This window comes from Chiloscyllium punctatum, chromosome 8 (assembly GCF_047496795.1).
Source record: "Chiloscyllium punctatum isolate Juve2018m chromosome 8, sChiPun1.3, whole genome shotgun sequence".
Lineage (NCBI taxonomy): Eukaryota > Metazoa > Chordata > Chondrichthyes > Orectolobiformes > Hemiscylliidae > Chiloscyllium > Chiloscyllium punctatum.
This window is the reverse complement of record NC_092746.1, coordinates 27,579,565-27,607,408: the sequence shown is the minus strand read 5'-3', so window position 1 is coordinate 27,607,408 and position 27,844 is coordinate 27,579,565. Positions and strand designations below refer to the sequence as shown.

The following is a 27,844-nucleotide window of genomic DNA, read 5'->3' as shown; positions in this document are numbered from 1 at the left end:
GAATGAATCCCACCGTAAAACTAGGGTGGCTTTAAATAATAAAGGCAAATTTTAAACAGTGCTAACCTCATATATAACTGGACCCTTGTGAAGGTTTATAACTATTCAGAACTGCACTTGAGATTGTGCTGCACACTTCTACCATTATAATTAACAGACAGAAAAATTATTTTGTGCTTCCTACATTGCTTTGAATCACTGCAGATTAATTATATCCCAATTCCATCCTTTGTTGGGGACTACTTATTTTTAACAAACTTAGTTGATGTTTCAGTGGAGCCACTGTTTTGTGAGGTGCTGAAAATATCTTAAGTAACATACATGTGTAGATATAAATCAGAAGAAAGATATTTAGCTTTCACACACTAGACCTGATTGTAACTTCAAATCCACATGTCCAGCTACCCTGGATAACCTTTCAACTTCCTTCCTTAACAAGAATCTACCTAACTCTGCCTTAAAATTATTTAAGAACTCCACTTCCACCATCTTTTCAGGAAGAGAATTCCAAAGATTTATGATCTTCTGAGAAAAGAAACCTTGTTACATCAAAAATAGTGATCCTAATTCTAGATTTTCCTGGAAGAGGAAGCATTCTGTCAAAAACCCTCAATATGTAATATGTTTCAATCAAATCACCTCTTACAATTCTAAACTCCAGTTGAGCTGAAAATGTGTTGCTGGAAAAGCGCAGCGGGTCAGGCAGCATCCAAGGAACAGAAGAATCGACGTTTCGGGCATCAGCCCTTCTTCAGGAATAAACTCCAGTGGATACAAGCCTAACCTTTCCTCATAAGGCAACCTGCAATTTCAGCTATTAGTCAAGTTCACCTTCTCTCAACTGCCTTGAATGCATTTATATCCTTCGATAAAAGGGCGGTTTGGGACAAGTGAAATGTAGACTTGCAAAGCAAGATGATATGGCAGCATTACAGGACTGCTATTTGCATAACAATACAGTATATTCAGTACACTTTCCTACAACAATGTGTTGTGGATCCAAACTGTTTGAAATTAGGCTATTTTGGATCTGATGTGTGATGAGTCATGTCTAATAAACGATGTCTGAGTAAATGAACCCCTGGAAACACTGACCACAACATGGTAGAATTTAGCATTCAGCTTAACAGGACAGCTCCACAAGCTTGTAGGAGAATTACTCATTACTTTTCATCTGCCTAGAAAGAGTAAAACATTCTTTCCACATACTGGGCACAGTCTTTGACATGAGGATCAAATGAATCAATGTTCCAAATAATGGTACGATACCAGAAATGGTTACCTTAGCTCAAAGACGAATGTTGTGTGTGACTTTCTTTAGGAGTGTGCTTCTCTCTTGTTGCCAATGAAATAATTCCAGAGGCCAGTATCCTATCACTAAGTCACCATTTATTTCCATACGGAGAGTTGTTGGCACTGATTCAGCATCTCAAAGGCAGCTTTGAGTGTCAGGATATCTGACACACCTGTTTTTATTTGTCCAATCAGGGAACTCATGATCTAGGAAGTCCTCCTGGCTGACCTTGCTACAATCATTACAAGCATATCTGAAAATCTTCCACATTGTTGATGAAGTGCTGGTATTGTAGCTGTGAACAGCTTGGTTTGAGGCACAATTACTGAGTATAGGCATTCTGCACTACAACCAGAATATCATTGAGACTTGCAGTCTCTTATGTCTAGCGCACTCAATAACTTCTTGGTTGTGCACAGATTGTATCAAATTGGAGTGTAGTTTAGTCACTGGCATACTGGAATGTCCAATGCAATTATACATTGTCTGAATGGTTGAGGAATCTGCAGAAAATGGCTCATCTTTAAATGTTGATAAATGAAGAGAAATAAATTACTGAACTAAAACATTGAAACATATTTGTAACCACAGCAGCTCTTCTGTTTCTCGATTCTTGGAATTATTAGATGGCAGGAAATTTCAGACTTGGTGTTATTTCTAGGTTTGTCAATTGAAATAAATCAAGACATCAACAATGTAGGTGAATTAGCAATTCCTTTTATTTCACTAACTAAACTGAACTAACTGGCAGCCAATATATTTAACATCAAGCAAGTTGTATAAGGTAGATTAAAATTTGATTGACATATTGGCATTTATGTTAAACTGCCCTGTAAACTAAAAGTTTAAAAATCTACACAGTGAAGACTTCTTCTCAACTTTCCCTTATATGCAAACAGATGTGACTTTGTTCTATAGGGAGCAGAAAAGTTTAAGGTTCGAGTGCAGGGGTTAAAAGTTGCTTTCTGCGACATGAACTAAGGCTGGTTCTGTTTACAGATCCTGAAGTACCATGGAGACTCTGCCTAAGATATGGAGAAGCTAATGAGTTCCTTGTACTTGAACTCTTCTTCCTGCATTCTGAAAGTTTTGAGGCAATTTTATAGGTAACAAGAACAGTCTTCCAGATTATAGTTTTAAGCTTTCATAGCTGCCAAATCACAATTGTAAGAATTGAACAAAAGGCTTCTATTTCCTCTAACATTTTGTCTGTACAAAAATAATATGTTTAAGTGCCAGCAGATGCTAATACTAAAGGACAGGAATAAATCAAAGATTCAAACTGGGGCTGTCTGGTTAGCCTGGGCAGTAAATATGTCATGATGAAGGGCTTTTGCCCGAAACGTCGATTTCGCTACTCCTTGGATGCTGCCTGAACCGCTGTGCTCTTCCAGCACCACTAATCCAGTAAATAGGTCATGTTAGGTTACAGATCGGAATATTGTTATGTTCTATTCGATGTCAAATGTATTGCAGTAAAAGTTTCATAATCCAACAGAGATTATCTAAACAGTGCATCCCAACGTTTTTCTGCTCTAACCCTGTTTTAAAGGAGTGTCTGTGTATCTGTCTGTGGGTGTGTGTATGCTGCTTTTTTTTTTAACAGCTGCAAGTGGCCTCAAAGAACAGTCCATGCCCACCAACAGAGAAAAGGGTTGAGCATTTAAAGGGACGATGCAGCAATCAGCCCATACTCCATAGCTGCTACTGTGGCCTCAGCATTCATGACCACAAAATCCTGTCTTGTGATCCCACTGGTGGATGCAACCAGCAACCTGGGGGGCACCGCTTCAAATACTTTGCTAAACCAAGTGTAATCCATGAACTCTGTTGCTTGTTATATATCAATTTTCCATTCAAAACTATGGTGGACATTAGCAGGAAATTGCAAGAGAATAAATCTGATAGTAGGCTAGTAATATCCTATTTCCCTGGATTTTACACGTGGCCATATTCATACATTTACTCTCAAAGTCTATTGAATCTTAGGCAAAAGTGAGGACTGCAGAAATCAAGAGTCTAGATTAGCGTGGTGCTGGAAAAACACAGCAGCCAGCCAGCATCTGAGGAGCAGGAAAATCGATGTTTCAGGCAAAAACCCTGCATCACAAATGAAGGCATGGAGCCTCCGGGGTGGAGAGATAAATGGGAGGGGGGAGGGGTGGGTGGGGTGGTGCTGGGGAGAAGATAGCAAAGAGTACAATAGGTGGATGGAGGTGGAGATGAAGGTGATGTCCCACCTGCCAATCTTCCTTCCCACCTATCCGCTCAACTCTCCTCTCTGACCTATCACCTTCATCCCTACCCTCATCCAACCATTGTACTCTTTGCTACCTTCTCCCCAGCCTCTCCCATTTATCTCTCCACCCCGGAGGCTCCCGGTCTTCATTCCCGATGAAGGGTTTTTGCCCGAAATGTCAATTTTCCTGCTCCTCGGATGCTGCCTGACCTGCTGCACTTTTCCAGCACCACGCTAATCTAATCTATTGAATTCTGTCCAGGCTATATAGGACATTTGAAAGGACACAAGGTGCTGGAGATGCAGGGGAGAATTAACAATGGAAATGCTACCTGATTCACTTTGTGAAAGAGGGTGTTCACTCAAGTGAAACACTGGTAATGTTAACAATTTTCATATAATGATCACCCTTTCAAAGCAAAATGATACTCTGGATTGTTTAAAACAGGGTTCTTTTGAAAATATATCACGAGAAAGCAAAATGTCTTCAGCTATCAACAGACAATATAATTAAGCTGTAAGAGACAAAATGCTGAAAGGTCGCTAGTTGGATACCGGTGGTAGTCAGATGATACCCTTAAGTGGCCACTTAAGAGCCTCAAATGGCCTTCAGACAGGAAGACAATTGAAGAGAGGCAGCAAGACCATGGAATCGCCACCCTCCTGCCTAATCAGACTGTGCTCCTTGCAAACCCCAACCTCCAGATAGTGAAGGAGGGTGGACATGTGGATTGTAATCAAAATTGGGATTAGCCTGAAAAGCAGAAATTGGACAAAAATAGCATCTGATTATTAACATTTTCCAAGCCATCAAACATTTTATAGTGAGCTGTAGCCCCTGTCATCATGTAAATATCTTGAGCATTAACATACTCCTTTAGTTAACTTTAGTCATCAGAAATGTTCAGTCTCATAATTCTTTTTTCTTTGAAAGGCTGGAGAAGGACCCATTAATGATCCTAAAAACTTGTGTAAGAAGAGTTTGTAAACAATGTTAAAATCGCCACCAACATCTTTTGCTGGAAAGGAGTTTATGATGGGACCTGATGGGCATTCTGATCATTCTTGGCCCGTCTGACAGAGATCCATCTGTATGGCAGGGCCTAGAGATACAGGTGCAGCAGCCTCAGAGAATGACCCCAAGTTCACATGCAACATGAGAATGACCATCAAAAGCATCTCAGCCCAAGAGACCCAGTGGTAAGCAGGCAACCTCCGCATTCTCTGAAGACTGCCTAGGAGTGGACAAGCACAGAGGCTGTGTTTCATGCTGTCAAGGTTTATGGTTTTCTTTTCTTTGCATTGTACAAATAGCACTGGAAAAGGACCATGAGGTAATGAAGGAGATTATGCATATCTCCCTGATGAGGACAAAACCCTGGGCATACATGCATCCTTCATCCTCGGTGATAAGAATTTAAAGGCTCAGTGCATAGCTTTGATAGATGTGTTCGCACTAAATTCTCAGATCGAATTCCTTGTCATGACCTTTCCTCACCCTAGGTTAGAGTCATAGCTATAGAGTCAAACAGCACCAAAATAGACTGTTTGGTCCAAACAGTCCATGCTGAACTTAATCCCAAACTAAACTATCCCACCTGCCTACTCCTGGCCTATATCCCTCCAAACCTTTCCTATTCATATACTTATCTAAGTGATTTTTAAAATCAAAATGATCCCTGCTATGAAATGATATTCATGGTTTCCTGATGGGCTGTACAATAGATGTTTTAGGGAGGTGGCAGCATTGGATATATATTGCCTCTCTGCTTATGTCTCCATGAGGCATCAAGAGAAAAGTTAGTATTTCTTATCCCTTGACAATCATTCCATTGGCGAGTTGAAATGAACTGCTGAGGCAGTCAGAAGGATGAAGAATGTTGGCAGCTACTCAGAGGACATATTTGCAAGAATTGCTTATGGTTCTCGACTAGTTGAATGCTGATAGACTGCAAACCCTTCTTACTGAGATTCTCCACTCTATGTCCATCTGTCTTCAGGAGGTTAGCCTCAGACAATGCATGCTCAAGTAGCCTTGTGCAAACTTCAAGAGAATGTCTGCTAACGTTTATAGTACACTGGCACTATCCCTGATGTCATTCTGTCCCATTCATTCATATTTATTGCGTTTATTTGGGTGTCACTACACTTTTTACTGGAAGGGCACGAAAGTGCACAATCTTCTGTATGCACAATGAGACCCTTTTGGGAGTGTCAGGAGACACAGTGAGATTTCAACAACCCCTTAACAAAGGCTTGCAACTCCTACAACTTACCTGATTCATACAGCAGGCAGAATTGCTGTCCCAGTCTCCCCTTGCTGGGAATGAACATTGCCAGTGCTTGGATGCTGCCTGACCTGCTGTGCTTTTCCAGCAACACATTTTCAGCTCAGTGTAAGGATTAGCATTGCAAAACTAGCACACTGGCCGGGGCCCCAGCCTTTGGATTTTTATATCAAATTATAATTGGCGCTTGCTATTTCTTTTAAAATGAAAACCCCAGTAACTTACTATTTAAAAAAAATTCTTGGAGAAAAATGCAAGAGTTAAGAGGTACATGCTAAGGAATTGTTCTTGTGGCTTTATCAGGATGACTTCATGGTTCAGACAACAGAAGTACAGGCAAAGATAACATAAGGGAAAACCACAGAACTATAAATCATTCAAAATCTTAACATTCTAATATTAGAGTTTAACCACAGGTAACGAAGATAACGGTCTTAACTACCTTCTCTTCAGTAACACACAGCTGAGGAACCATCTCAGCCAAAAGAATTATATCTGTTACCACCTGGGGAAGCAGATGTGGAGAGAACTATTCCTGGTTTCTTGACTTTGAGAAGAGGGAGAATAATACTGAAACATTATTATAATGATTAAGCATTAAATTTCTGGATGGCACAGTGGCTCAGTGGTTAGCACTTCTGCCTCACAGCACCAGGGACCCAGGCTCAATTCCAGTCCCGGGTGACTGTGTGTGGAGTTTACACATTCTCCCCATCTCTGTGTGGGTTTCCTCCTACAGTCGATTGGCCATGGTAAATTGCTCATATTGTCCAGGGGTGTGCAGGTTAGGTGAATTAGCCATGGGAAATGCAGGGTTACAGAAATAGGGTGGGTCTGGGTGGATGGGATGGTTCAAATGGCCTGTTTCCACACTGTAGGGATTTTATGACTTCAAAATTAATTGCTTACTATGGTACTTAACTGTGAGGGAGAGCTAGAAGATTGAGAATAATTGGAGGATCCTGGATGATTTAGTGATTATACTTAATTATTACTATGTTTCAGAATTATTCTCCCTCTTCTCAAAAACATGAAGTCCTCTGGGTAAGCCTAGAAATAGACAGCATCATTAGCATTGCTTTTAGTAGTATTACCAATTCAGTTGCTGCTGAGGGAAAATAGTTATGTAGAGCAGAAATTGGATATATTTCAGGATTATAATCGGACATGTAATACAACATCCAGTAATCATAAAATGCGTACTACAAAAACTGGGAAACAATAAATGCAGGATACAATTTAAATAAATGATGTTTAAAGTGTAGAATGACTAGTCAGTACCAAGTTTTAGGCAGAAGGCCATTAGTCCATCTTATTGTCCAGTGCACAATATCCCCTTGGTGCGTTTCTAATAACACTGAATTTCACTTGTTGATTACACCCTAGCACTTTCTCAAACAATTTGATTTCATATTTCACTACTCATGCTAGTAATCTAATCCAATTAACACTGTTAAGTAAGGTTCTTCCCTTTGTACCTTGGGTCACAGCGATCCCCATTGAAAAGGAACTCTGGAAAACTACACAACCAAAAACCAATAATACCCTAGCTTACTGTTTGGCTCAAAATGGTTAAACAATCAGACCGTTACTTCCTAAGAATTGTGTATTAGTATTACATGTCGCTCTATTTGTAGCTTTGAATAAAGCTTACAATTGCAGGCTTGATGAAGAATTGTGTGCACAAGGGAAAGATGAAAGTCTGGATAGCAGTGCACTTGAGTAGCATTAAGAAATAGTATTTTGGAAACTTTCATGTTAACCAGAGATGGAAAACAGGGAAATAACAGTAGCTCTGACAGCCTTACTACAGTACAATACACTATCAGTCTGGACTTTGTGCACAAGTCATTGGACCAGTGCAACTGATCAATTCTCTACACTTGTGTTTCTGCACTGTTGCCCTTCAAGTGTTCAACGATGTCTGTATTTAAATTGTTCATCTTGATGTTGTCCAATGCTTAAAATACTTTATTCATTTCTCATTTTTAACAATACAAGGGGTAATTCCTTAAATCTAAATGGGGCAAATTTGGAATTTGCATGATAAGTGTTGACCAGGTGACTGTGAATCAGCAGCGCATATTACATCTCACCCATTTTTAATTTCCACTATGACTTACCCTCAATATATCTAAGGCTTAATCTGAATAGGTGGAGAAATGTCCAGCCTGGGGCACTCCCAGCTTAATTTGCTTGGGCAACTACAGCTGAAGAGTGTGAGATTGTGCTTACTTTGGAAATCTCTATAATTGCCAGCTGATATTTGTGATCATCAGCCCTCACTTTTTCTGTTTATGAGAAATGAATTCTGGTGTGGATACGAAGGATAATCAGGTTTGCTCTCACAGGCTGAAAATTCCAGCACCAATACCTGCATGAGGTTGCATCAGTCAACGTGACTCAGCAGTTTGGTTGCCCTGTGAATGACATGTTTAATTCATCGCTCAAAATTCTGCAGCATTTAATTTGTAAATTATTTCAGGAACCTCAAAGTGCTGTATGCTTTTCAGTTTTAAACAAATGATTGTTCACATTCATGTTGAAAAGCAAACATAGAAGTTTTCACCAAAGTTTTAGGAGCTCCCAATGCTTTAGAATTATTATCCTCAACAGATGACAACGATTCCAAGTGCTGCAAAAAAAAATTCCTTCTTTCACGTTTACTTCATGTAGATATGCATGACAATGCTTTACTGTATAACAGCTGATAACAATACACTTGATATGTTTCAGCAACTGGCCTGTGATAAAGAGCTGGGCAGTGTGTAGGTTGCTTCACAGTGTGTAGGTGTGGCACAAAGTGAAGATATCCTCAAGAACTGCAGCAGCATTCTTAGAAAACTTAATGAAGTCACACACAGAGAGCTGATGATTAACCTTAAAGTTGGATAAATTGGAAAAGAGATCGAACCAGAGATTCAGACCTGTCATTTTTGGGTGTATGGGGTAGGGTGATGAGTATGTTTCCTGTGGATGAATAATGAGGCTGAAGACTCCCCAGTGCAAAATTGAGCTGCTGCTGTGCACTTATGGCTATTTCTAAACACGTCTGGGGACGGCATTGAGTAAATGATATTTTGTCCTTATCTACATTAGCAGACAGTGATGTATGGTCAGAAATGTTGTGCACTTTTCGTCTGCTGTATTGAGACTTTAGTTGACACAGGCTCAACCAATTTGTAGGCCATTTTCTCTTTATTGCTATTACCTTCACCACTCCTAATGCAATTAATATGTTGGACAGAGGGAAACCAAACCATAGCATCAAAACTATGAGGTGTTAGGTAATTATTAGGTAACGAACAAATCAGAAATCTGTGTCAGAAAGCAAACCAAAAAGAATGCTTACATTCGCTAGCAAGTTAGGGATATAAGAGGAAGCCTTTTACCCCTCAAATCTGCTCAAGCATCCGAGTAGACCATAGTTGATCTATACCTCAATTCAATATCCTTTGATATCTTTATCCAAAAAAATTTAATCCTATCAATCTTGAAAGTGCTTTCGGACACAATAACCATATTTTTTTGGGAGTGAGTTCTAGAATTCCATTATCATTGTACACTAAAACTTTTTTTGTTTTTTGATGAATAAATCAGCTCAAACTCTACTGCTGCACCTGCTTGTTCGTGAATCTTTCACTAGCATAATGTTTCTCCAGATGTACTCAACCAAATCCTTTTAACACTTTAAGCACCTCAAACAGAACTCAAACTTGCACACTCAGTTATTTGATATTATACACAGGATATTGCACAAACCCTTAAATCAATGATATAGGTTCATCATTAAGAACAAGGTTTGCTAGTATGAACAGAATTGGAAGCTCTTTCCAAATGAATTACTAGTTTCAGTAGAAATAGTGAAGAGAGCATGGCGGAATCTAAGTCCATCTATTTTACTGAATTGGGACTATAGTAGAATTAAATCAAGATGGTTGACTTACAGTTCCATTCCTGTTTCACTGCTATTTCAGCACTGGCCTTCTATTAGCTGGCCCTAAATAACTGGGTCTCAGATTAATCCATGCAGATCAGTCTTAAGTTAAGAATATTGGACCTTGAAGTAGTTTTGAGGGCACACTGAGCAAACTGTGCTCAGTTTTCTCTTAGCAGGCTTTTCCATCTCCAATGTTAAGAGGATAATAATAGTCATACATGACAAATAGGAGTAAGTGTTTGCTTCGGAGTTTTACAAGAGCAGTGCAGACTGCAGCATCCTCAGCCTTCCCACCCTAGGACTATTCTCCAGCCAGATCGCCTGTTCCACAGCTCAGCCAGCCTCTGGGCTGCACAATCTAGCAGAAATCTAAAGTCAGTGGGATATGGCAGGACATCCATTCAGAGCACGGATCTGACAAGCAGCATGTTCGTCAGACCCCATCGTCAAACAGAACTGACCCAGTAGCCACTTAGCTTAAAAAAAAGTCCTAAAGTATTCACACAATACTATTATAGAGAGAGCTTAGAGGAATACTTACCCCCATCCTGATTTCCTTAAATAATTGTAATATACTTGCACCAATAAAGAGCCTTACCTTCGACGGAACATTTCTGCAAATATGCAGCCAACACTCCATAGGTCAACAGGTGTTGCATAACTAGACTGCAGCAGAACTTCTGGTGCCCGGTACCACAAAGTGACAACCTGCAAAGTAAAGATGTCTGATTTAGTCCTCATCGCATTTCAAATGGCATATATTAATCTGTAGCTTTTGTGACAAGTACTGACAGAATAGTTTTATGTACAAAAAGTCAGCACTGCATGCCTTCTCTGACTATTTAAATGGCATATTGTAATAATGCAGTGACAAAAGTACTCTACAAATTTTTTAAGAGAAGTACTTTCCACCCCTTCAATCCCAAATAAGAACATCAGAGAGGTATGGTGGCTCTCTGGAACATATTCACTTGAAGAAAAATGTTTCTGTGTCACAAAGATTCTGGCCCTATGTAACCATCTATTCAAGAGAGGACTTTTTAATGCTAGAGTGGTCACAATAAACCGGGCAGTTCCCTGAATCCACATTCAGGTTTATGTGACATTGTATTTAAGTACTCAATGTTTCAAACTTGACATCCCATTGCTTCAAACCTTAGGATTCCCCACCTCGTACCTCAAATTAAACAACCATTTTCGTAGCTATTAATCCCTATAGCATGCCAAGATTTACAAAGTATATTGTAACGAGCTGCCCTCTCTGTTGCCTTTCTTTTGTTGATGGTTGCTTTCAGAGAGTCAACGTGAGAGAATCATATCTCAAAGCAATACACAACAGAAAAAAAAATGTGGAGGGGATGGATTGTTTTTTTAAATTTCCTTTTGAGAAATTAAGGACTGAAAACAATTACTGCACACTTTCTGGAACTCCAAACGTTGACTATGAATAAGTATAAGTAGTTCAAAAGATTGGCTAGATGCAGATGACATATTCATGAACAACTCATTGAGTCAACATGGTATGCAATTGGATGAAAAAGAAATCAGGTAATTTTGGGGAAATTGAACCCCAGCAAAGAACACTGGTGCCATTAAGGTGAGAGACATTTTGGCAAAAGCCTCTAAAATAGAAGACGGGGATAAGGCAAGTGTTTTTCTTATCTTGGGAGGCTCATAGTCTAACCACTATTTCCCATAACAGACCAAATTTATGAATGATGCTGAAGTTAATTAAATTCTGGACTCTTATTATAGCACGATTAAGAATGAAATTACACTGAGAGTTATATTCTGTCAAAGGTAATAGTTACTTAGTGAGATTAGGGTAGTGTACTGACGAGGTAGAGACTTGGTTAGCAGAAAAGATTTTAAAAAAAGTAGAAATAAATGGAACTTCTTCCAAGTGGCCGCCAGTGCCTAGTGGGGCACAGAAGTCAGTGCTTGGACTTCAGCTACTCACACCACATGTTAACAGTTTGGATGAGGGAATTAATGTAACATCTCCATGTTTGCAGATGACAGAAAGCTGGGTAGGAGGGGGAGGTGGGAGGAGGATGCAGAGATGCTTCAGTCAGTTTTGGCCAAATTCAGTGAATGGGTAAATACATAACCTCACATTTATCCACCTACTTCATTTGTTATCCAGTTTGGTAGCAAAAACAGAAGGCATGCTATTATCAGAATGGTGATAGATAGGAAAATGGGGAGGTTGAATGAGGTCTGGGTGTCCTTATACATCAGTCTGTGAAGGTAAGAATTCATGTACAGCACATAATGAAGGCAGCAAAGGGTATGCTGGCCCTCATTATGAGACTATTTGAGTACAGGGCAGGGTTATCTTGCTGTAGGGAGACAGAGCGTTTGTGAGACCACACGGAGTATTGCGTATAGTTGTGGCTTCCTGATCTGAGGAAAGATGTTCTGGCTATAGAAGTAATGCAACAAAGGTTTATCAGACTGATTTCTGGGATGACAGGCATTTAGCAGAATGAGACACCTATAAAATTCTCAAAGGACTAGACAAGGTAAATACAGGAGCCATGTTTCCAATGTCCAGAGAGTCTCGAAGCAGGGGTCACTGTCTAAGGGTATAGAGTCAGCCATTTAGGACTGAGATGAGGAGAAATTTCTTCACCCAGAGGGTGGTGAGCCTGTGGAATTCTCTGACACACAGAGCAATCGAAAATAAAACGTTAAGTGTTTTCATGAAAGAATTAGATCTAGTTCTTAAGGCTAAAGGGATCAAATGGTATAAGGAGAAAGCAGAAACAAGGTACTGAGTTGGATGTTAGATTTGAATGGCAGAGCAGGCTCGAAAGGCTGAACGGCTTACACTTGCTTGCAGTTTCTGTGAAACAGTTGTAGATTACAGTTGGTTCTGATATAACAACAGTTCCGTTCTTGTGCGATCTTGTGTTATAAGAAAATTGCGCAATAACTGCACCATTTAAACCAATGGGACCAGAATCGTGTTATAGCCAATACAGGTAAGGAAAGTTCACATTCTACAAATAGCAGTCTAAATTCTTCAAAAGCGTTAAAGCCATTTTGAGTTGAAGAAACATGCATTATAGCAGAACCAACTGTACATTCTTGAGTTAAAAAAAAATCTCACCATTGTGAATGTAGAGAATACAAATAAATCTTAGAGGCGTTTTTGCAGGAAGCCCACAGAACAATAATATCCAGGTCAAACGATTGGCTATAGTAAATAAACTGTTATTGAGGAGGCCTGTAATGGGGCCACATCCATGTAAATGGAAGAAAGAGAAAGGAAAACTTGTATTAGGAAACTAAGGCAACAGAGGAGGTTCACTGGATTTCAGTGACGTCTACAGTAGCCATGTTCAGAGTCTCAGAGACAGAAATTTAGACATTACCATTGCCACAGTAGCCATTACCTATCTAAATTGCCCTATTTCCATTCAAAGTGTTATACCTGTTATTTTATGAAAAACATGAAACAGATGTTACCAAACAAAATCAAGAGTTGCACTCAGTTAAAAACAGGTAAAACAACAAATGGGAGGTGAGAGTACTATAGCTGAGAATATAAATTCAACAACTCACAGTAGAAAGGAAAGTCAGAGATTCAGAATTCGCTCTCATCACTGAGACAGCTCCACCAGTATCTGCTCTAGAAGGAGAGTACAAGAAATTCCTAAGTCACATTCCCCTCTGCACAAACTGACTTGTTGTTCCAATAACAGTATTATAGAGTTATAGAGTCAAACAGCATGGAAACAGCCCTTCAGCCCAACTTGTCCATGCTGACCATGTTTCCTAAACTGAACTAGTCCCAATTGCCTGCATTTGGCCCATTTCCCCTTAGTCTTTCCTGTCCATGAACCTGTTCAAGTGTATTTTAAACGTCGTAATTGTACCCGCCTCCACCACTTCCTCTATTCCACCGCTTGTCAAATTAGTGATAGGGTAGAATATGTTCTGTTTTTTGCCCATTGGTCATAGACTCCTGATAGGAAGGAATTGGTGTATGAAACTTCATTAAAATCATACAGGCATGCCCACATCAAAGTTGCAGCAAAAAGTTATTTTTGCATTCTATTATAGACAGGGATATTGAAGAATGAGTGAAAACTCGTGAAGTGTGTTTTGATGAGAAATTATCTACCAAAAATTCCTTTAATTCCATGGCTAACATAACAGACCAATGTGAATGAGTATCTGTTGATTTCTATGAAGTGGAATGGCTATGAACCCATAGCCAACTCCACAAATGCTAAAACTAATTTTGATAAGTTAGTTCACAATTCATAAGTTGTCAGAGGTGTTGCCAGACAATGGTCTGTAGCTTATGTCAGAATTGCTTGAAATATTTCTGAGTAACAATTAAATCAAACACACTTCTACACCACTACATCACCCAACATTGAATAGTGATACTTGAACAAGTGCACAGATTATGAAATGATCTTACAGATGACTGTGTGTGTGTGTGTGTTTGAGCAGAAGTATATTATATATTTTATGTGTTCGTGGAAATGTGCATGGATGTAGTGTGTATGTTTGTGTGTGGATGTATTTGTGTGCTGTTTGCATTCATGTGGATGCATGTCATGTGTGGGTACACGATGTGTGCACATCTGAATGTACGTGTGGCAATGCGTTTGTGTGCATTCATGTTTCTGCATCATGCGAGTGCATGCACATGGTGTGGATGCATGGTGTGTGCATGTCATGCATGGTGCATGTGCGTTACATGTGTGGATGACTTCATATGTATATACATGCGCACAATGTGTGTGTGTGTTGTGAGAAAGAATAGGGTGATCATATGAGAGAGCACAGATGTCTGGTGTCACTGACTGGCCACCATTTATTGCCTGACCCTAGTTGCCCCTCAGAAGGTGGTGGCGAGCTGCCTTCTTGAACTGTCCACCTGCTGCAGGTTGACCCTCAATGCTCTTTGGGTCAAATCTAGAATTCCCTCCCTACGACAATGAAGGAACAATGAGATATTTTCAAGTCTGGATGGCGAGAGGCTGGAGGGGAACTTGTAGATGGTGGCGTTCCCATGTATCAGCTGCCCTTGTCCTTCTTGATAGAAGTGGTTGGGGTTTGGAAGGTGCCGTCTGAGGGTCTTTGGTGAATTCCTGCAGTGCATCTTGTAGATAGTACATACTGCTGCTACTGAACATTGGTGGTGGAGGAAGTGGATGTTTGTTCATGTGGTGCCAATCAAGCGAGCCGCTTTATCCTGGATAACGTCAAGCTTCTTGAATGTTGTTGAAGCGGCGTCCATTCAGGCAAGTGGGACTTGTGTCTTGGAGATCATGGACAGGATTTGGGGTGAGGGGAGTTTCTTGCCACAGTATTAGATTAGATTACTTACAGTGTGGAAACAGGCCCTTCGGCCCAACAAGTCCACACCGAACTGCTGAAGCGCAACCCACCCAGACTCATTTCCCTACGTTTAGCCCTTCACCTAACACTACGGGCAATTTAGCATGGCCAATTCACCTAACTTGCACATTTTTGGATTTTGGGAGGAGACCGGAACACCCAGACACGGGGAGAATGTGCAAACTCTACACAGAGAGTTGCCTGAGGCAGGAATTGAACCTGGGTCTCTGGCACTGTGAGGCAGCAGTGCTAACCACTGTGCTGCCCACTAACCTCTAGCCTCTGACCTGCACTTGTAGCCACTACGTTTATGTGGCGAGTTGAGTTTCTGGTCAGTGAAAACTCCCATGATGTTGATAGTGGGGGATTCAGTGATGGTAACACCATTGAATGTCAAGGGCAGTGGTTAGATTATGTCTTACTGGAGATTGTCATAGACTGGCATTTGTCTGGTGCGAATGTTACTTGTCACTTGTCAACACAAGCCTGATATTGTCCAGATAATTTGCATTTGAACATGAACTGCTTCCATATCTGAGTCGTCGTAAATAGTGCTAAATAGTGTGCAGTTAGCGAACATCCCCATTTCTGACCTTACGATGGAGGGAAGGTACTTAGTGAAGCAGCTGAAGATGGTTGGGCCTGGGACACTATCCTGAGGAACTCCTGCAGAGCTGTCCTGGAACTGAGAAGAGTGACCTCCAACAACCATAACCATCTTCCTATGTACAAGGTATGACTCTAACCAGTGGAGCGTTTGCCCCAATACCCATTGATTCCAGTTCGCCGGGGTTCTTTGATGCTGCACTTAGTTAAGTGCAGCCTTGATGTCAAGTGCTGTCACTCTCACTTCACCTCTGGAATTCAGCTCTTTTGTCCACATTTGAACCAAGGCTGTAATGAGGTCAGCAGCTAAGTGGCATCAGTGAGCAGGGTATTGCGAAGTAGGTGCTGCTTGATAACACTGTAGATAACACCTTGAATCATAAGACCATAAGACATAGGAGTGGAAGTAAGGCCATTTGGCCCATTGAGTCCACTCCGCCATTCAATCATGGCTGATGGGCACTTCAACTCCACTTACCCGCATTCTCCCCGTAGCCCTTAATTCCTTGAGATAACAAGAATCTATCAATCTCTGCCTTGAAGACATTTAGTGTCCCGGCCTCCACTGCACTCTGCGGCAATGAATTCCACAGGCCCACCACTCTCTGGCTGAAGAAATGTCTCTGCATTTCTGTTCTGAATTTACCCCCTCTAATTTTAAGGCTGTGTCCACGGGTCCTAGTCTCCTCACCTAACGGAAACAATTTCCTAGCGTCCACCCTTTCCAAGCCATGTATTATCTTGTACGTCTCTATTAAGTCTCCCCTTAATCTTCTAAACTCCAATGAATACAATCCCAGGATCCTCAGCTGTTCCTCATATGTTAGACCAACCATTCCAGGGATCATCCGTGTGAATCTCCGCTGGACACGTTCCAGTGCCAGTATGTCCTTCCTGAGGTGTGGGGACCAAAACTGGACACAGTACTCCAAATGGGGCCTAACCAGAGCTTTATAAAGTCTCAGTAGCACAACGGTGCTTTTATATTCCAACCCTCTTGAGATAAGTGACAACATTGCATTCGCTTTCCTAATCACGGACTCCAGTGCATGTTGACCTTGAGAGAATCCTCAACTAGCACTCCCAGATCCCTTTGTACTTTGGCTTTACGAATTTTCTCACCGTTTAGAAAATAGTCAATGCTTTTATTCTTTTTGCCAAAGTGCAAGACCTCGCATTTGTTCACGTTGAATTCCATCAGCCATTTCCTGGACCACTCTCCCAAACTGTCTAGATCCTTCTGTAGCCTCCCCACTTCCTCAGTACTACCTGCCTGTCCACCTAACTTCGTATCATCTGCAAACTTCGCTAGAATGCCCCCAGTCCCTTCATCCAGATCATTAATATATAATGCAAACAGCTGTGGCCCCAACACTGAACCCGCTCGTCACCGGCTGCCATTCCGAAAAAGAACCTTTTATCCCAACTTTCTGCTACTAATGACCGAGTAGACTGATGGGTGAGTGTCTGTGAGAGAGAGAAAGAGTGAGGTGTGATTTGTATGTGTGGATAATATGAGTGACAGTGTGTATGTGTGCGTGAGAGGGAGAGGGGGAGGTGATGTAATCTGTCAGAATGAGGTCGATGTTTGCTTATAGTAACATCCTGCACGTACAGTCTTTTAGCATGCGTGGACGCAGCTATTAATGTGTTCAGGATGACCAGGAAATGGTTCCATTTTACTGCCATAACCATTTGGAGGAATTTATATATTGGCAGCAGTACAACACACTTTTCATGACTATCAAGTTTTGAAGTGGAACTGTTGATCTAGAAGTAGAAATGCTAACACTTTGCAACAAAATCTCCTTGCAAAAGTATTTGCTTGTGTAACTTGTTTCTTTTTGACACAAGCTAAACAATTTTCTGTTCTCTTCAGGAGTAATGCCAGAGTCTAACTGATTAGGTGTGAAGCCTGTTACTCTATTTAAACATTAACTGAGAACAAGCCTTAGTTTGCTTAGGACTGATGTCAGTAGCAAAGTTGGGAACAGCAAGGCATAGGGAAAATTATTACTGATACAGCAGGGATGAAACTCAAGTTCAGTACTGGTCAGAAGGCCATGATGGAAGAAAAAAAACACCAAAGATTTTTTTTCTTTCGTGAAATGTGAGCATCACTGGAAAGGCCAGCATTAGTTGCCCGTTCCTAACTTCCTTAGAGCTGAGTAGCTTGCTAAGGAATTTTAGAGGGAGTAAAGAATCAGTGTTGTGCGTTTTGAGTTACATGTAGGTCAGACCAGTAAGGTTGGCAATTTCCTTGTATGATTGGAGTGGTTTTACAGAGATCAGGATTCACAAATCTAGTGAATACTGGAGCTAGTCTTGATCGACATGAGCTAGATCATTTGATTGAAAGAGGAAATCAGATAAAAGGAGCGTATGATAAATTTCTTAGAAACCAACCTCCGTATAGTTTAAAGTGAAAGCCAGAAAGAAAGCAAAAATAACAAAGATACTGAAAGTTTTCAGGTATCACAATGCAAATTGAGGTAGGGTCGGTTCATGTCTCAGTCCCAAACATCGAATGGAATAGGTAGCCAAAGGAAAAATGTTGAAACAAAATAATGGAAATGAAAGATATCCAGACAAATACAAAAGGTGCGTTATTTGATGGGGAGTAGCAAGAAAGAGAAAATCATTGTTCTTTATTTATCAAATTATTTTTTTTTACCATGTTCTAGTTTTAAAGGAAACCTTTTATGATAAGTGTTATTGTAAATATCAGTCATGTGGGCTTGATTGCGATTTCACTAACAATAAGAAACCAAACAAATATTATTGATATTATTTTAGTTATATTGCATTCTGAGAAATTATATTTTAATGTAGAAATAATTACTTTTTGAGTGCCAGAGGAGCGTAATATATTTTAAGAGCTGCCCGCTCTATTGGGGAGGTGTTGGGGAGCTTAGCTGTTTGCAGTGAAAGTCTTTGCTCAGTTTAGTTGTTGACAAAAAAGACACATTTATTTCTTTGCCTAATTTTCAATATAGTGTGTTCCAAAATAAATGTGTTTAAGAGCTATCATTTAGGTGCTGACAGCAGGTGACATTCTTTTGTACTCATGCTTCGCTAAAGCTACTTGAAAAGGCAAAGAGTTAATGTAACAGCAGTGACGTGACTAGTTTTAGAGTGTTACCTAAAACGTCCGATTGTGGGCATCTTTCTCATTTCATGGAAATGCTTTCAAGCATTAACCACATAAACCAAAATAACCCTAGCTTCCTCATTTGAGAGAGAGTTTCCTCTTCATTTCTGGTTATCCAGGACGAAGCAAGTCTTTTTTCCACATTCTTTTATACTTTTGCTTCACTACTTATTTTTGAATAAGAACTCAGCAAGCCGACAAGACTAGAAACAAACAAAAGTGATTCATGTAATACATGAAATCAACAAATTTAAAATCGTATCAGCAGTATTTCTTTGATTAGTGGGTATTATGATGATGCTGGACGGGACAGTCAAATTTGTTACAATGTGGTTAGAACCGTTTGACTTTTTCTGTCAAGTAGATGAAATGTGAGATTTTGAGACTTACTAAGAGAATAAAGACACAAGGTTCTATTGATTTGAGGAAACAGCAATAAACTTGGCTTTTCCCATCTTCGAATAGTTACACAATCTACCACATATAACTTATTTCTGATATTCATATTTTTATTCATAGTCATACAGCACGGAATCAGACCTTTTGGTCCAACCAGTCCATACTGAACATAATCCCAAACTAAACTAGTCCCACCTGCCTGCTCCTGGCCCATTTCCCTCCAAACTTTTCCTAGTCATATACTTATCTAAGTGTCTTTTAAATGTTGTAACTGTCCCCATGTCCACCACTTCCTCAGGAAATTCATTCCACATGAGAACCACTTTCTGTGTACAAAAGAAAATTTGCCCTCCATGTCTCTAATTAAATCTCTCGTCACTTACTATTGTCATGAACTCACATTTTGCTAAGGCTGCGACAGCACCTCCTCTCTTTCTTTCTTTCTGCATAGTCCTCCTATTTGCCAAGTATTAATTTTGATCATTCTGTAGCCATACCTCTGTAATGGCAAATAAATCATACCCATTTCATTCAATTTGTGTATCCAGATTATCAACCATTCTGCAAAAGATAAGTGAACTCAGGCTGAATGCCTTTAATTCTATTTTTAAAATATTATTTCCAATTTTGATCCTATTTCATGCTCATTGGCGATTGCTCTGCCTTCTATTTTTGCCATCTACTCTTCAACTTCCTTTTCTTAGTTCCTGTTTCCTGGAATCTATGCTCCTTCTCACTTTCCCATTTCCCTGCCAATCTAGTTTAACTCATTCACAACAGTACTAGTGGAGTCTCCCTGATAGGATGTTAATCCTGGTCCTGCCCATATCCATTGTTTTGAGGTCCCTTCTGCCCCAGAAGTGCCTCAGAGATCTGATGCCTTTCCTCCTATACGCGTTCTCTAGTCATATGTTCAATCACGTAATTCTCCTATTACTAAGCTCATTACCTCACACAATTGGAAGTAATCCTGAGGTTACCATTTTAAACAATTTGCTTGACAACCTCCTTTTGTGTCCTCTTAAATATACATGCAGGGCTTAATTCCCATGCTTACCTAGGTAATTGTAATAAACATGGACAACAACATCATTATTCTAAACCTAAATAAAAGAAACTACACACGTATGAAGGATGATATGTCTGCCATACATTGGTAAAATCATTAAAAGGTTTGATTAGGAGATTCTGGAGATTTGCTGTGCTCCGAAGGCTAGTGCTTCCAAATAAACCTGTTGGACTATTACCTGGTGTTGTGATTTTTAACATTAAAAGGCATGATAGTGGCTATGCAATGGTTAATATTAAAGGAATTGGAGAAAGGCCAATTTTGACGGTATTAGGCAAGAACATTCGAAAGCTGATTGGAGGCAGATGTTCGCAGCTAAAGGAACGGCTGGAAAATGGGAAACCTTCAGAAATGAGATAACAAGAATCCAGAGAAAGTACATTCCTGTCAGGGTGAAAGGGAAGGCTGGTCAGTATAGGGAATGCTGGATGACTAAAGAAATTGAGGGTTTGGCTAAGAAAAAGAAGGACACATATGTCAGGTATAGACAGGAATAATCGCGTGAATCCTTAGAAGAGTATAAAGGAAGTAGGAGTATACTTAAGAGGGAAAACAGGAGGTCAAATGGGGACATGAGGTAGCTTTGGCAAATAGAATTAAAGGAGAATCCAAAGGGTTTTTACAAATATATTAAGGACCAAAGGGTAACTAGGGAGAGACTAGGGCCCCTCAAAGATCAGCAAGGCGGCCTTTGTGTGAAGCTACAGAAAATGGAGGAAGATATTAAATGAATATTTTGCATCAGTATTTACTGTGGAAAAGGATATGGAAGATATAGATTGTAGGGAAATAGATGGTGACATCTTGCAAAATGCCCAGATTACAGAGGAGGAAGTGCTGGATGTCTTGAAACGGGTAAAAGTGTATAAGTCCCCAGGACTTGATCAGGTGTACCCGAGAACTCTGTGGGAAGCGAAAGAAGTGATTGCTGGGCCTCTTGCTGAGATATTTGTATCATCGATGGGGTGCCGGAAGACTGGAGGTTGGCAAACGTGGTGCCCCTGTTTAAGAACGGCAGTAAAGACAAGCCAGGGACCGGTGAGCCTGACCTCAGTGGTGGGCAAGTCATTGGAGGGAATCCTGAGGGACAGGATGTACAAGTATTTGGAAAGGCAAGGACTGATTCGGGAAAGGCAAGGACTGATTTGGGATAGTTAACATGGCTTTGTGCGTGGGAAATCATGTCTCACAAACTTGATTCAGTTTTTTGAAGAAGTAACAAAGAAGATTGATGAGGGCAGAGGAGTAGATGTGATCTATATGGACTTCAGTAAGGTGTTTGACAAGGTTCCCCATGGGAGACTGATTAGCAAGGTTAGATCTCAGGGAATACAGGGAGAACTAGCCATTTGGACACAGAACTGGATCAAAGGTTGAAGACAGAGGGTGGTGGTGGAGGGTTGTTTTTCAGACTGGAGGCCTGTGACCAGTGGAGTGCCACAAAGATCGGTGCTGGGCCCTCTACTTTTTGTCATTTACATAAATGTTTTGGATGCGAGCATAAGAGGTACAGTTAGTAAGTTTGCAGATGACACCAAAATTGGAGGTGTAGTGGGCAGTGAAGAGGGTTACATCAGATTACAACAGGATCTTGACCAGATGGGCCAATGGACTGAGAAGCGGCAGATGGAGTTTAATTCAGATAAATGTGAGGTGCTGCATTTTGGGAAAGCAAATCTTAGCAGGACTTATACACTTAATGGTAATGCCCTGGGGAGTGTTGCTGAACAAAGAGACCTTGGAGTGCAGGTTCATAGCTCCTTGAAAGTGGAGTCGCAGGTAGATAGGATAGTGAAGGTGGTGTTTGGTATGCTTTCCTTTATTGGTCAGAGTACTGAGTACAGGAGTTGGGAGGTCATGTTGCGGCTGTACAGGACATTGGTTAGGCCACTGTTGGAATATTCCGTGTAATTCTGGTCACCTTCCTATTGGAAAGATGTTGTGAAACTTGAAAGGGTTCAGAAAAGATTCACAAGGATGTTGCCAGGGTTGGAGGATTTGAGCTACAGGGAGAGGCTGAACAGGCTGGGGCTGTTTTCCCTGGAGCGTCAGAGGCTGAGGGGTGACCTTATAGAGGTTTACAAAATTATGAGGGGCATGGATAGGGTAAATAGGCAAAGTCTTTTCCCTTGCGTCGGGGAATCCAGAACTATAGGGCATAGGTTTAGGGTGAGAGGGGAAAGACATAAAAGAGACCTAAGGGGCAACTTTTTCCACACAGAGGATGGCACGTGTATGGAATGAGCTGCCAGAGGAAGTGGTGGAGGCTGGTACAACTGCAACATTTAAGAGGCATTTGGATATGTATATGAATAGGAAGGGTTCGGAGCGATACGGGCAAGGTGCTGGCAGGTGGGACTAGATTGGGTTGGGATATCTGGTTGGCGTGGACAGGTTGGACCAAAGGGTCTGTTTCCATGCTGTACATTTCTATGACTCTAAGTTGAAAGTGTTTCCCCTGACAGTGGAAATGACGACTAGAGGTCATAGATTTAAGAGAAAAATCTACTTTTATATAGATTACTGGTATGATCTATTGTTTGAAAGGAGATTGAAAATGAATTCCATATGAACTTTCAAAAATACAAGTTAACATGTGTGATGAGAATTAATTTGTAGAATTATGGGGGGATGAAAAGGCTGAGGTGCCTTACCCTTCATTGGACTAGAACACTGGAAATCAGCTTCCACTATTCCCAGTGTTATCACAAAAGTTAAAGATTTTGAAAAGTACACAGTATTTCCCAATTTACTTGTTTTTTAAATCCAGATTGACAGAAAGCATAGACCAAGTTTATATATTAAATATGAAATGCTATTAATTGTAAATAAATAGACTCTTGCTACAAAGTAAGCATTACAAAATGTTGGCATAGAATTTGAACCCCATATAAACTTCTCCTCTACACACACATGCATACATTCACAACAAAAAAATAAAAGGATGAGTGGAGGGAAAGACTGGGAAGACAGTCTGTAAGGATTGTTGAGTTGATCCTTTCACTTGATCTTCCTTCTCCAGATACATTCACTTGTTGACATGAGGCACAGGGTGACAGATACACACTCGTAAAGGTATTGGACTATACTGGGATTGTATTCGTTGGAGTTTAGAAGATTAAGGGGAGATCTAATAGAGACGTACAAAATAATACATGGCTTTGAAAAGGTGGATGCTAGAAAATTGTTTCTGTTAGGCGAGGAGACTAGGACCCGTGGACACAGCCTTAGAATTAGAGGGGGTCATTTCAGAACGGAAATGCGGAGACATTTCTTCAGCCAGAGAGTGGTGGGCCTGTGGAATTCATTGCCACGGAGTGCAGTGGAAGCCGGGATGCTAAATGTCTTCAAGGCCGAGATTGATAGGTTCTTGTTGTCTAGAGGAATTAAGGGCTACGGGGAGAACGCTGGCAAGTGGAGCTGAAATGCGCATCAGCCATGATTGAATGGCGGAGTGGACTCGATGGGCCGAATGGCCTTACTTCCACTCCTATGTCTTATGGTCTTAACAATCAAACTCTCAGTTTACAGCAACTGTACAAGGGGAAGCACACTGGCTATCTTCAGGCTTGCGCAAAAAACTCGTTCACCTCCAGAGGTGCGATGGTTTCTTCTGAAACATTCACAACTATAAGCTGTTCAGCTACCTGAGAGTTAATCACATTGTTGTTGATAGGCAAGAGGTCTTTGTCATTGATGAGTAGTTACTAGCCATTGATGAGCAGTTACTAGCCCACAGACAAATGAGCTACTGGTTGCCAGCCAAAAGCTAAATTTGTACACGACTACTGGCTCTAGTTTGTTTACAAACTCGGCTTCCCCTGCTGCTTAAATAAGTAGCTGTGTGAATAGCACTTAGCATGCGTGTCAGGTTAGATCTCAGGTTACTCACAGTCATCATATCATAGAGCTGTACAGTATGGAAACAGACTCTTTGGTCCAACTTGTCCATGCTGACCAGATTAATCTAGTCCCATTTGCCAGCATTTGGCCATATCCCTCTAAACCCTTCCTATTCATATATCCATCCAAATGCCTTTCAAACGTTCTAATTGTACAAGCCTCTACCATTTCCTCTGGCAGCTCGTTCCACACACGCACCACCCTCTGTGTGAAAAAGTTGTCCTTCGATCGCTTTTAAATCTTTCCCTCTCGCTCTATGCCCTCTAGTTCTGGTCTCCCCCACCCTGGGGAAAAGACCTTGTCCATTCACCTATCCATGATTTTATAAACCTCTATTAGGTCACCCCACAGCCTCTGATGCTCCAGAGAAAACAGCCCCAGCCTATACAGCCTCCCCCCGTAGCTTAAATCCTCTGACCCTGGCAACATCCTTGTAAATCTTTTCTGAACCCTTCGGCTTTTAAAACAGTACAGCAAGCCTTCAACAATCTTTGGACTGTAAAACTGTTCTTTTCCCATTTCAGTTTACAATCAAAAACATAGAAAGATTAAAAGATACAATCTTTACAGGTATTGCACTTCCAAAAAGCCGGCATGGACTTGAGGATTTGAATGACCTCCTGTGTTCTGAGGTTTTATAATTCCTGAACTGTGATATTACATTTATATGCCTATCAAGTCAAATCAGGAGAATCTATTTCCTCTAAATTGATTCGAAGTAAAATGTGAAGAGAGAATTAATAACCATTTTTCAGAAAACACATTTTTCATAATTATATTTGATCCCAAAATAGAGATGTTACTTAAGCATTTGGGGATTTCTTTAGCACAAAGACTCTGCTCATGTTATAACATCTGTCTAGATACATGGCAATTTTCCTTCTAACTTTCTTGCTGCTGTAGGTTCTACCTTCTACTTTTACAGCAAGATAGTCAGCTGTGTAAGCTGCTCCCATAATAATAACAAAGACTGGTAAGAGGGAAGTTTCATTGAAGCTGAGGGAAGTACAAAACTGATAAGTGCCTTTCAAGCAGGTAGCAATCAGCGGTGAAGCAGTAACAGCATTCTGTGACAGATGGGCTTTAGTCAACAGTCTGGAAACGGTCAGGGCTCGAGCTCTTCAAAGTAACTTTTCAAGCTTTCCCAACTCTCAGTTTCACCTTAAAAGCCCCTGGTGAGTTGCTAACAGTTCTGGACACGGTTAAAAGGCTGGGAAATGGAAAATGAGTAGCTTCACCTTCAATCCCACCCTGTAGAAACTTGGGAGAGGGCAGGGTAGATGTGGAATTAGATTTTCAGAAGACATTCAATCACACAAGAAGTTGTTATGCAAGATTAGGGTTCATGTGATTGGCACTAATCTTCAGCATGAAATGAGGACTGATTAAAGAACAAAAAAAGTTTAAGAATAAAAGGGGCAACTCCAAGATAGCTGGGTGTACCTAGAGATATTTCATGATGATTAGTATTTCAGCCTCAGCTATTTATTTTTAATTTCAATAAAATAAATGAGGTACTGCATGTAGTATATACACGAACATTGACAATATAAAGCTAGATGGAAAAGTAAACTGTAAGGAGGATTCACAGATGCTACAATGGGACATGGATAGTTCAATGTGTGGGCAAGTGGTGACACTTTGGGTTTAATGCGAGGAAGTGTAAAGTTATTCATTTTGGTATGAAGAATGGAGAAGCAGACTTTTATCAAATAAGTGAGATAGCAGTGAATGCTTGTATTCTGAAGAATTAGGTGTCCTTGTAAACTCATCACATAAAATTAACAAAAACCGAAAGAACTCCCGATGCTGGAAATTCAAGACCAAGTTTGATATAAAATTCTTGGGTAGTAAATTAATCAAGGGATGTGGCCTTCTGTGAATATATGATGTTATGTAGCAGGTAAGCCACAATCTTGCTGAATATTTCTGCTCTGATTTCTTATGTTCTTAAGACATTCTGGGTGAGATGGTCACGATTCATGAGAAAGCTGTGTTTAATCCTGTGGAACCAGGTAGTTTGCAAACTTTGCTTTGCTTCTTCAATTGAATATGACAACATGTAGTCTAATACCAAACATGGTGGCTGCCTGTATGTTCAACAGGGATCAAACAGTATGCACAGTTAGCAAGTTTCACTCTGCCTATATGTTTTAAGAGCTGCCTTCACCTCCCAAATGGAGTTTCACTCATTTGCATAGTTGCAGCAGATTCTGCACAATGCTGCTACAAAGAAAAACCCATCAAACAGAACACCAGGAGAAAGGGCTCCCAGGTTTTGATACATAGGAGGTAGAAATGAAGAGGGAAGCAATGTTCTCCAGGGGGCCAGGAAGCTCTCATGATGCTTCCTGGGCAAAAATGGGAGGTGGTCAGGGAGACCAATCCTCCAAATCTGGCATTAAAGACATCACTGCTGTGCTGAGAAATGTTCAATGGCCTCACGTGGATGGTCAAGGTCAGTGAACATATCTTCAAAAGATATACTGTATCTATTAAACACAAACCTCATGTGTCACTCAAAGCACTTCACCTGTAACATACATTCATCAGCATATAGAACTTCGACCTAACATTTAAGTACTGTACCTCATCTTCACAAATCCTTCCATGCTGCCGCCTCACCACCTTCATTTTGCAGGTGGTAGTTGAGACGTTGGATGTGCTAAAATTTGATTAAGAGGAAGTTTTCGATTGGCTGTCTGTACTTCAAGTTAATAATTCATAAGAATGAGAAATGCATCCAAGGATACAATGTGTTGGGTGGAAATTCCATAATCTTTTAATCCTCCTCAGATACAGGGGTGGCGCTAGAGGACTGCAGAAATCTAAGTGCTACACATCTGTTTCTGAAAATCAAGCAGCCGCAAGTGAGATCGTGTGCAAGAACTTTTGGAAATGATATTTCACATTGAAATTAGCAGCTATTGAGAAAAATATAGATTAACTAAGGAAAGTCAGTACAAATTGAAGGACAATATTTGTTAGGTTGATTGAGTTTTTTAAAAAAAATGAGATAGTGGAGAGGATGATGAACGTAATACTGATGATATGGAATGCATAGTCTTCCAAAAATCATTTAATGAAGAACAAAAAAAAATCGACTGGCCAACAAACCTATAACCTTTAGAATAAATAGGACAACGGCACGATAGGTGAGAAATTGGCTGAATAACAGGAAAGAGTAGTGACGAATGGTTGCTTTTTTCAATGTATTAGGGTACAGTGTGAGGTGTTTTTAAGTGTCGACATTCAGATGCAGTTTCTCTTAATACCTCTTTGCAGATGACAAAACTTAGTTAAGGCAGAGAAGTGTGAAATGATTTATTTTACTTGGAAAACCAAGGAAAACCAATTCAAAATAAAGGGTATAATTCCTAAGGAGTGGAGGAACAGAACATTTGGGGGGTATATGTGCATGATTTATTGTTGGTGACAGTGCAGGTGAATAAGGCACATGGCATCCTGGGCTTTATAAATAGATATGAAGTGGAGGAGCCAGTGTTGGACTGGGGTGGGCAAAGTTAAAAATCATAACACTAGGTTAGTCCAACAGGTTTATTTAGAAGCACTAGCTTTCTGACCACTGCT

At 40.5% G+C, this 27,844-nt stretch overlaps 1 protein-coding gene across 6 annotated transcripts in view; it reads right to left on the bottom strand.

Annotated features, from left to right (window-relative positions):
* Positions 1–27,844, bottom strand: part of cdk6 (cyclin dependent kinase 6) — a 251,069-nt gene that overhangs the window by 17,978 nt on the left and 205,247 nt on the right. For all 6 annotated transcript variants that reach the window (XM_072575262.1, XM_072575265.1, XM_072575263.1 and 3 more), the window contains one exon: positions 10,360–10,469. In XM_072575262.1, coding sequence (XP_072431363.1) covers positions 10,360–10,469 — 110 coding nt within the window. The remainder of the gene's footprint in view (positions 1–10,359; positions 10,470–27,844) is intronic.